At 44.2% G+C, this 10,332-nt stretch overlaps 2 protein-coding genes across 3 annotated transcripts; both read right to left on the bottom strand.

The window, feature by feature from the left end:
• Nucleotides 1-1,004: 1,004 nt before the first annotated feature.
• zbtb8a (zinc finger and BTB domain containing 8A) lies at nt 1,005-4,746 on the bottom strand. The gene is made up of 4 exons (XM_080871188.1): nt 4,448-4,746; nt 2,416-3,278; nt 2,152-2,321; nt 1,005-2,002 (listed from the first exon to the last, which is right to left on the bottom strand). The coding sequence occupies exons 1-4, from the start codon at nt 4,510-4,512 to the stop codon at nt 1,685-1,687; spliced, it is 1,416 nt and encodes a 471-aa protein (XP_080727314.1). The 5' UTR covers nt 4,513-4,746; the 3' UTR covers nt 1,005-1,684.
• A 158-nt stretch (nt 4,747-4,904) lies between these two features.
• gale (UDP-galactose-4-epimerase) lies at nt 4,905-8,549 on the bottom strand. 2 transcript variants are annotated; one of them, XM_080871189.1, is made up of 11 exons: nt 8,391-8,549; nt 7,612-7,741; nt 7,303-7,418; nt 6,837-6,950; nt 6,360-6,536; nt 6,166-6,279; nt 5,984-6,050; nt 5,796-5,881; nt 5,631-5,708; nt 5,368-5,482; nt 4,905-5,243 (listed from the first exon to the last, which is right to left on the bottom strand). In XM_080871189.1, the coding sequence occupies exons 2-11, from the start codon at nt 7,730-7,732 to the stop codon at nt 5,182-5,184; spliced, it is 1,050 nt and encodes a 349-aa protein (XP_080727315.1). In that variant the 5' UTR covers nt 7,733-7,741; nt 8,391-8,549; the 3' UTR covers nt 4,905-5,181. The 2 variants fall into 2 exon arrangements, with proteins under 2 accessions (XP_080727315.1, XP_080727316.1); XM_080871190.1 differs by having other exon boundaries at nt 7,303-7,415.
• Nucleotides 8,550-10,332: the final 1,783 nt, after the last annotated feature.

Raw genomic sequence — 10,332 nt, 5'->3', positions numbered from 1 at the left:
CAAAACGATGTACAAAATTTTATAATTTTTTCAGGTTTAGTTTATTGCACTTTTTCACTGTTACCAGTTTTCCCACAATCGTTGTCCTTTATCTTATTTATTTTTCTATGACTTTACTTCTATCTTACTTTACACCATTTAATACTCCTATAAGAATAATAAAAAACAGAGCCTCCTTTGAATGAGAAGTCGTTCGGTTGTTCGTGATTAAAGTTAAAGACCCAGAAACAAATTTATAAAAATATCTTTAATGTGTCCAAAAGTAAAAAACAAACAAACAAACAAATAAATTATGCGTTTGTATCATACTGCATATCATAACAAAACATTTAAAAAGACTGTCCCTACAGGATACAGGTGATCATTCTGTTCTTCACCTTTTTGTTGAAAGGCTGGCAGAAAGCAGCCAAAAGGACCAAAGCTTTTCATGCACGAGAGAAAAAAAAGCTTATTGAAAAGATTATAATATCATATTATGATTGAAGCAAAGGAAACACATAATATGCATGCTTCAGATACTGCATATCTTTATGAAGCTTAACAGAAAACCTTCATTTTTTTTCTGACAAAGCTCAACAAACTGATAAGAAAAGACTAAACTAATACACAACATATCATAAACGTATGTTTTTACATGAGTGAATCCCACATTTTATGCATAAACTCTCCTGCATGGCTTTAAAGTGCCCCTGTTAAGCTTTTGGGGTTTTTCCCTATTCTTCACACCTTTATTAAAAGTAAAGTTTCACCCACCCACACAAAACACTGAAGTGAAACTGCCTGTGAAACTGGCTGTTCTTCCATTACTTCTCTATGTCACCATGTAAAATGCCAGTTTAGCAGCTAAACAAAGAATGCCTCAGCTACATCCAGTTGCACCAACTGCCTAAAAGTCTGCCATTTTTCTCTTTTCTACAAACGAAATGTAAAACATGTCAGCAAACCAAGTATTCTGCGAGGCTGGAAGAATGAAAACAAGCTTTTGTGCCCTCCGGCTGATGAACTGAAGACCTGGTGAATTTCTTTTATTCCATTTTTAATTAAAAAAAAAACTAATGACAGTAGAAATCACAAAAATGCTGCACGGCTAACCATCTTTAGTTGTGTTATAATACAGCCTAGAAAACAGGTTTTATTTTTCTGTTGTGTTTTAATTGTAACTGTTATATAACTGTTATATTCATCCACTATTGAACCATTTGAACTGCATATTCTCTTAGCTAAAGATTTTAGCTGTGCTTTTAGCAGGATATTTCATTTTTGATCATTTCTTATATGTTTGAATCATTTATGCATGACTATTTTCGCCCAATTCTTCTTTTTAACCATTACTTTCAATTAATTATCTGCCAAAAATTCTTTAAGTTCAATCAATTCTTTAATGAAATTGTAATTTAATTAACTGCTCTTGCTAAAGTACTCTCTGGGGTACTTGTAACTCTGGCTGGATACCTCGCTTTCCTAGAACAGATCATTTCAGGCCGATGGTGAAAAGAGGAGCAGCAGTAACACTATGCACAGTACAATATGAGAAAAATGATTTTTGAATACTAATGAATGTAAACTTATTGTAGTAAACCCCTAAATTGAAAATAAGCATACCAGGGGCACTTTAAAACACAAACACTTCAAATATGGTTACGCATCTGCACACACACAAACACACGCACACTTTGGTCCAGTTTCACTGCAGCTCTTCGTCGCTGACGTCCACTTGCTGGATGATGAGGTCGGCGCCCGAGTCTTCTGCCAGGTCATCGTCGTCAGTCACCATCCAGCTCCTCTTTGTGTCCCCCTCCTCCTCCCCGTCCACGCCCAGTAACAGTGCCGGCTCCTCGTTGTGCCCCTCCAGGCTGTTCATGGGGACGTCGTCACAGCCCACTTCCTGGATGCACGCCGTGCACATGCGGTAGCGTCTCGTGCCCTCACACACCACATGCCCGGTCTCCTCGGTCACTTGACACTTACACTTCCTGCACACCAGCTTCCTGGCTTGATGAATCTGGGAGATTAAAAAGAAAAAGAAAAGATCGGATAAAGATTTATTCAATATTAGAGTAAATTTGTTTAGCAGCTTGTTTTCCTGGAGCTGTAAGCCGACACAGACACAGAAGAAAGTGTAAATTTACCATCTGCTGTGAAAACACCTACTGTCTCAAAATGGCTGCGTAGATGCTCCAGGCGAGTAAAGCGCTTATTGCAGGCCTGGCATGGATACGGCCTCTCCCCGGTGTGACAGCGCAGGTGACGCTTCAGGTCTGCTTTCCTCTTCACTGTGTGTGTGCAAAAGGGGCATTTGAAGCGCATGGTAGGATTCGAATCTGCAAAGAGGAACAGAGAAATTGTGACATTTGACTTTTTCCTATCATCTCTGTCCAAGTGTTCCAGTCATCATCATCTTCTGGCAGCACACACCTTTATTAAAGTGTCCAATAACACCCACAATCGGTGGTAGAGTAGCGTAAAGCTCCTCTGCCTTTTCAGCCTTTCGTGTCCGTGCCTCCTGGATGTCCAAGTCTTCGTGCTGGTTGGACCGAGCGCTGTTGGACGCTCGCCTCTTTGTGCTCCCTTTTCCACGCCGACGCTCTGATCCAGGCAAGGTGTACAAAGGGTCCTGAGGGTCCTGGAGGTCTTCTGCATCTGCACTGAGCTCGTTAACAGGGCTGTTAGGGTCAGTCTTCAGGGCTGAGGCCGAAGGATCCTGGTCCGAGTCCTTTCCCATAAAGCTAGACTGTGATCTGGAGTTGTCCCGAGTCCAGAGCGCAGGTGGAGGGCTAACAGAGCAGGGGCCCTGATGCTGCTCTGTGGAGTCTTCTCCTGCTCCGCTGGTAAAGCTACAGGTCTCAGACAAGCTGAGGCAGCGATCGCTGTCTTCATCTTTCACACTGATGTCCAAGGAGGACTTGATGAAGTTCTTGCAGTAGCTGATGACGTTGTTCATCTGCAGGTAGCTGGCTGCAGACATAACTTCAATCACATTGTGACTGGAGAGGTCCAGCTGGCCGGAGTAGATGAAATCCAGGATGACGGTGAAGGTCTCGGGGCTGAAGACGTCGAAGGTGGCGTTGACAGAGTCATCGGGCCCCTGGGACAGCAGCATGCGGAAGTAGCCGCTGCTGGCGTACAAAACATTGCGGTGAGCCCTGAAGAGCTGGCCCTCCACCAACACACTGCAGTCACAGAAAAGCTCCTGGCGACGCTGCTGGTTGAGCTGCTTCAGCATGTTGCTTTGGTGAGACACTGTGATGTCGGCCGTGTTGAACCACCTCTGAGGCTGCCTGCAGGAGACAACATGACAGCTTGCTCACTAGCTCTGTATGCAGGACACACTCACTTCTTTATCAAGAAAATAAGAAATGACAGAGGTCCCGCAGACCCGGTGGACATTTATTACTGAACTTCTCCCAATGCCAAATTAACAGATAAATAAAGGAAACACGGGCTCCTGGATTTTAATGGTCTGGTAACAGCCTACAATGGTAATCATGGCACACTGATCTGAGCATAACAAACACAGCAGCATCACCACATGCTTGCAGCTGTCAATTATTGCATCTTTGTCTTTACACGGGCTCAGCAGAGGGCCCGCCCACCTGACTTTTTTCTGCATTTTGATTTGTTGAAGGATCCTTCAGGCAAAATCTTCTCCTAATGGGTTACACCCGACTCAAGTCAGTCAGAGAGCATCGGGTGACAAAACCTTTAATCATTTCTGAGGTCTCACGCGCTCCGGAAACCCCCGATGGAGTAAACGCGTCAGACTTGTAGGAAGAGAAAATAAAACACTGCAGCCGGACACGCAAAGAGAAAAAAAATGTCCAGCACCCTGATTTTCAGAACAGTTCTCATTTCACGGTAACCTGTTCAATCCGTGCTCGTGCAGGCTCGGGATTGCACGCTTTCGTGTTTAATGAGCCATCAGCGCGGCTGTGTGACAACCTCCGCAGCGCCCGACAACCCACGGTGCAACGCCCGCCCGCAGGACTCCACGGTGCCTTTCACGGCACGCGAAATCAAGACTACCGTCCCCACCGAGCTCTTCCGCGTAAAATCAGACATCCTTCGACCTACAAAGCAACACGACAGTGCTGCAGTCCTGCGAGAGGAAAGCGGGCAGCCCAGTCTGTCTGTCCTGGAGCGACGCCCACTTCAGGCTTCAGCCAGCACACAATAGAAAAACAGACACAAACCTCCGGCAAGTGAGCGCGCTGCGAGCTGGAAAAACACATCTATTCGCATTGTGTAACAGTCTAGGGCAACGACGCACTAACACGCCCGTTTTCATCCTCAAGACCACCCCCACTTCTCTCCGGAGGTCCGGCGAGCAGCGGGGAGGATTTGACTGCTGCCCAAAGCGAGCGACTGCTTCGCAGGCGCGAGGTGTCGGCAGGACCCGCTTACGCCCCACGCCTTCTTACCCCCCCTGACAAAATCCATCGATACTCACTGGTGGCTCGATTCACCCGGCGCCCTGTACAGCCTGCTCGCCCCCAAGTCCGCCACCATATCCATGTTTAATTCCCGTTTGCCTTTCCCCCCCTCCGCTCTTTTCTTTGCTCGTCCAGGGTCCACAGTCAGGCACTTCCTGCTCAGCCCTAAAGACCGAAACCCGGTTAGACCGACTGGAGCACAGTGCTGACGTGGGTGTTTATTAACTGGGTGCCCGAGGGTTCAAGGAGCCATTTAAAGTCCCAGTGCCCCGTTTAAACAGACGCCCTCGTTGCGAAAGGAGCGATATTCATACAGTATTTGTGCAGGGCTCATGATGCTCCTCTAACCTTACCACACAGGTCCGAATCTTTAATCTGCCCCCGTATTTCAGAATTTTTTTTATATGTATATAACAACAAAAACCGGGGTCACAATCACTCCAGACAGTCAAGGCAAAGTGCGCGCTTCAGCTATTCAGTAAGAAAATTAATTTATTCTTTCATTGTTATGGCTCACAGATCAATACATTTATAGAGAAAATATCAGTTGTTAAGTCTGATCTAACAGCAAAGAGTAAACAAACATTTAGATACTCTTCTTGTAGTCAGCTGAATCATTAGAGTTTAACAAAAATAAAAACAATGCAGCTTCTCTTGAGGTCTTATGTGTCATTGCGCCAATGAGGAAGCTGGTGGTTCCCTTTGGTGATTTTAAAAGAGGATTTTTAAGCAACAGTCTGCTCGGGTTGCGTCAGCAAGTGCCGTTAGAAAATCCGGTGGGGTTCATGGTCTGCCAGCGCCACAGGTCCTCACCTGCATGGAAAGGAGTGCAAAGAAAAAACACAGAGATCATACGGGAGATGCTACAACGCATTTATTTGACTGTAGAAGAGCAATCATGGAGAAGAATCAGATTTTCCAGCGTGGCTGTCCTTACACATTCTTTCCAGGTCAAATTGAGCCTTCCAGCCCAGCTCCTTCTCAGCTACGCGAGGGTCGGCGTAGCAGGAAGCTACGTCTCCGCCTCTGCGAGGGGCGATCTTATATGGGATCTAAACAGAAAACACATTATGTTAATTACATGGAAAAATAAGGTGATCAGAGGTATTTCCACAGTGCCAGATTGGTCGTGCTTTGCGTCACTTCTAGAAAACAGACTATAAACATGATTCAGCTCTCACAGTAACCACGATGACTCACCTCTTTTCCGGAAGCCTTCTCCATGGCTTTCACCATCTCAAGCACTGAGTAGCCTTTTCCTGTCCCAAGGTTGTAAACCTACAGACACACACACACACACTAATAAATATCTAAAGCATCTATGTGACAATGGTCGTGATGGAAATTTGCTCCAAGTTGTTATACCTTGCACCCGCAGTCCTCCTTCAGCTTCTTTAGAGCAGCTATGTGTCCCTTTGCCAGATCCACAACATGAATGTAATCTCTCACACCTGCAAAGAGAAAGGAGCCTCGTTTTCATGGTACCGAGTATCTGGCTGCTATTTAAAGTGCTATTTCAAAGCAAGTGCAGTGATTTGCAGTAATTTCGTTACCTGTGCCATCGATCGTGTCGTAGTCATTCCCATATACGCTCAGACACTCTCGTCTCCCAACGGCGACCTAAATTAAGCAATGCAAGCAAATCGGAGTCATGTGATTCATGGAGACAGATGAAAGACTGAAATACAATCACTATGATGAGCACAGCGTGGCATCTGGCAGAGACTTTAGATACCTGGGCAACATATGGCAGCAGGTTGTTAGGGATACCCTGAGGGTCCTCTCCTATCTGACCGGAGCAATGAGCTCCGATTGGATTGAAATAGCGCAGCAGCACAGCATTCCAGTCCTGCCCACAGAGAAGGAATAATGAGACAACTCAGGAGATGGAAGTGTGTGCGTCTGTGAATGTCTTTCTTCTGAGTTTACCTTCTCAGCTTTACAGTGGTCCTTGACCATCTCCTCGATGAAGTACTTGGTCTTCCCGTAGGGGTTAGTGCAGCCTCCCACGGGGTGCTGCTCATCTATGGGGAGGCGCTGGGGGTCTCCATATACTGTGGCGGAGCTGCTGAAGACCAGATTGCGCACTCTGTGAGCCTGCATCACCTGGGGGACGTGCAGATGCACATAAACACGGCACATACACACAATCAGTGGCCAGCGAGTCAGCAGTCCACAGCTCAGGGCTGAGGAAAAAAGGCTGATTCTGGCTGTTATGATGAGCTCCACATGCATAACATATCAGAAGGATGCGGTTTTAGAATTTATCAGCTCATTTTCAAATGAACACACGGGTGTGCGCTCAGCAAACACAGAATAAGGTCAGAGCAGGGATTAATAATGAGTGCAGAGCAAAGATTGAAAGTGCAGATCTGAGATCAGTTTACCCAGGAGCTACTGACTGACCTCAAGCAGGTTCATGAAGGCGGTGAGGTTCACTTTGTAGTAGAGTAACGGCTTCTCCACCGACTCGCCCACAGCTTTCAGCCCCGCGAAGTGAATCACAGCACTGAAGGAATGCTGCAGCACACAAACAGAGAAGCACATGTGTGACACAGGCCGGTTTCAGATTTAAGGCATGCAAATACTACAAATGAACTGCTTTTCATGACAGTTTATGCAGGCCAGCAGGGACATTTTTAAGGAAACAAACAAAGGCTAAAAAAGTTAAATGGTGGTGCATTTATCTTCTTGCTGATTGTTTTATGTGTGTAACAGTAAAGCAGAAACCGGGCTGTTTTTTTTTAGCCAAACAACCCCAAACACACTGACTTTACAAATCAAAGTGTGTACACTGTTGGCACTCTCTAAAACAGTAGCAGATGCAGATGAATAATTAGGAAAAACAAACCAAGTGTAACAACTTTCTGACCTTTTTGAACAGCTTTTCCAAGCCGGGGCGGTCGAGGAGGTCCAGCTCATGAAACTCAATGCTGGTTTTCAGGAGCTTTTCTATCCTGCGTATGCTCTCTGGCACATTCCCTTCTCCTCAATCCAAAACACAATGGATACACACACACACACACACACACACACATACAGAAACACTAGGTCTAAGTATCACGCTGATTACTTTTCAATTCAATTCAATTTTAATTAATCCAAATCAGTTGCCTGTAAGGTAGACCCTACAGTTTTTTCAGTAATTTTCTCAGTAAAAGCTCTTAATTGGTGAGCTCACCTCGCACAGCGTTACTGAAGTTATCCACCACGATTGGCTGGTAGCCTGCTTCAATGAGCTCCACCACACAGTGACTCCCGATGTAGCCTCCTCCACCTGTGACCAGCACCTTCTCTGCCATTCTTTGGGTCTGATGGATAAAAGATACAATAACATCAAGTCAATCAAAATCCTCTCTCAGTCTGAATGCTGTAGTGGAAGCAAAACTATGCCACCCTGACTGGAGGATGAGGAGATGCTTTATCCTGACACACCTGTCTAAAGCCAAGTGACACACCTGTATTGTCCCACGTCAGCAGGTTCAAGCCTTCACCTGTCCAACCACATGAAACAATTATATTGCTCGAAGAATAACACGTCAGTGACTACTGGCTATTGTTAAGAGCCATCTTATCTTTCGAGAGAGTGATATTCTCTTTCCAACAGGCCACAACTTCCCTGCACTTTGTATGATGAAACTTTATCACTCAGTTCCAGTTATTACTCAGCTTGAAGACATCCTGTTTGTTCCACGGAAGCAATCAGAATATCTCAAGGCTTATACTTTATCTCTCTACAGAACTCCACATATTATAGTTAATTCAAATGGATGAAATATTGGATCAGAGCAACGTTGAAGGCTTTTTGTTTTTAAAAAGAGAAAAAAGTAAAAGCTGCTTCTTCAGGCTAAATAACCGAAACTGATAATATTACTTGAAGAATAAAAACATAACCTAAGTAATAAGTGCTAAAATGACACAACAGTTCACTTTCATTTAGAGTTTCTGTAAAATACTCACCGTTTCTCTTTGAGAGATGAAAAGGCGTTTCCGGTGGAGACTCTTGATAAACGTTGTCGGAAGCAGAAGCAGAAGAGGTGAGTGTTGAAGGTTTATCCGTCAGTTCATTCAGTGAAGTCTTCTAGTTTTTCCTGTAGACATTTCTTTACTTCCTGTAAAACGTGGGGCGGAGTCAAGCGAAAGTTTAACAGACAACTTCCTATACGCCTACTTTCAAAATAAAAGCACAAATGGTAAATTCACTTTAGTTTCAAGAAAGCGAAATCAACTTCTGTAAAACCATATGGGATAAATATAACTGATGGACTTCTTTACAGTCCATCAGTTTAGTTTAGTTTTAGATCTGTCGCTTTTTCCTTTACTCCTTAAATTCTGACATCCATTAATGTTACACTGATAAATACTTTAACCCCACTGGCCATCAGATGCTTTATTAGTAGCAGTCTATCCATCCATTCTCATCTGCTAATCTAATTCACCAAAATTTACCTATATACTTACTTTACTAATTGTCTTTGGTCTGTCGGAGGAAGCCAGATAGGATCCAGGTAAGCACAGGAAAAACGTGCGAACTCAAGACAGAGACCCCCAGACTGGATTCAAACCCAGAACCTTCTTATGTGAGGCTAGGAGGCTAGTGACCAGAAGGACAGCTCAGGTTTGGAGTTAAAGTTAGAGGGATGGGGCTGAGACATGTGCAGGAGAGGAACACTGAATATATATTGGATGCAGCAGGAGGAGGAAAACAGGTTCATTGATGGAGAGTGTTGGGGTGACAGAGGAGGACGCTGGAGAAAAGGTGAGGCAGATGATCTGTTGGGGTGACCCCTAAATGTGCAGCCTCTGTGCTCTTTTATAAATGTAATATTAACATTTATTGGGAACATTAAACAAATTTATTTCTTACTTTGAAGCATCAAACGGATTTTAATGACGCATCTTCATTAACTTCACGGATCTCCAATCCTCTTGCCGTGCTACGTGAGCGACGTGACGTGTGAGGTAAGCCACGCCTCTTTGCCATTTACACAAGGAAGCGTTTGTGCAGAGCCTCCACCTCTGTGTACGCACAGAGCCACACTAGATGGCGAAAGGAAAAGTGCCACGTTACCTAAACACCGGACTTACCGGCAGTGCAGCTTCGCAGGAGTAAACACAAACACAGAAGGCTTTTAAACCAGGTCTCATAGCATTTAAATGCCTCATATGATATAGTATTACAACGTATTATTATAGCATGTTTATGGATTTGATTTAAGCAAATGACATTAAGACGTGGTTGAACAAACTGCCCTCCACCCAGTCTCAGCCGCTGCTGGTGACCGAACCCTGCTCCAACCCAAATAATTAAGTCACCAGTGTCTTTATGACACAGCAGCCTATGAAACTCAGTTAAGCTACACAGCACATCTCAGTGAACACTTTAAAACATTTTTTGGGAAGCTGAAATCAATTATATTAACCCCTTAATGCCTGTACTGTGAAATAGTTGCCAGAAATCAATTTTCTTGTAAACTGGAGTATTTATTAAACTCTCTGAGAAATTAAAATAAAACCACACTGATTTAGAGAACCCATGCGTCAAATATGGTAGTGTTACAGGGTTAAGACACAAACTGCAGGCTAACATTTCAAATCCCAAAAATAATAGCAGGCTCTGTAAAAATAAACAAACAACAACAACAACAAAAAACGAACACGCAGATGCAAAATGACTTCATGTTTTAGTGAATCTAAACATGATGATTTTCCTCACTGGTCAGATACAGCACCTTGAATGTAAGTTATATCTGTTAAAGTTTCAGTCATAATTCTAAGAGACGTGAATATCATAGCTGACAAAAGTTCTTCAACCTGAAACCTGCAGACTGCACAGAATCTCCCGTAGCTCTTGTAAATCCCAGTTTCCAGTCCTGTCTCACTGGCACACGATGAAAGGCAG

Source organism: Rhamphochromis sp. 'chilingali' (genome assembly GCF_963969265.1).
Source record: "Rhamphochromis sp. 'chilingali' genome assembly, chromosome: 21".
Lineage (NCBI taxonomy): Eukaryota > Metazoa > Chordata > Actinopteri > Cichliformes > Cichlidae > Rhamphochromis > Rhamphochromis sp. 'chilingali'.
The sequence above is the reverse complement of the archived record's forward strand: the minus strand, read 5'-3'. Positions and strand labels throughout refer to the sequence as shown.

Coding starts and splice junctions, on each gene's coding strand:
- zbtb8a (XM_080871188.1), bottom strand. CDS start 4,512: ATGGATATGGTGGCGGACTTGGGGGCGAGCAGGCTGTACAGGGCGCCG. Junction 3,279..4,447: donor CCGGGTGAATCGAGCCACCA/GTGAGTATCGAT, acceptor TGTCTCCTGCAG/GCAGCCTCAGAGGTGGTTCA. Junction 2,322..2,415: donor TATTGGACACTTTAATAAAG/GTGTGTGCTGCC, acceptor TCCTCTTTGCAG/ATTCGAATCCTACCATGCGC.
- gale (XM_080871189.1), bottom strand. CDS start 7,732: ATGGCAGAGAAGGTGCTGGTCACAGGTGGAGGAGGCTACATCGGGAGT. Junction 6,537..6,836: donor CCTTCATGAACCTGCTTGAG/GTCAGTCAGTAG, acceptor CACGTCCCCCAG/GTGATGCAGGCTCACAGAGT. Junction 5,483..5,630: donor AGAAGGCTTCCGGAAAAGAG/GTGAGTCATCGT, acceptor TTTTCTGTTTAG/ATCCCATATAAGATCGCCCC.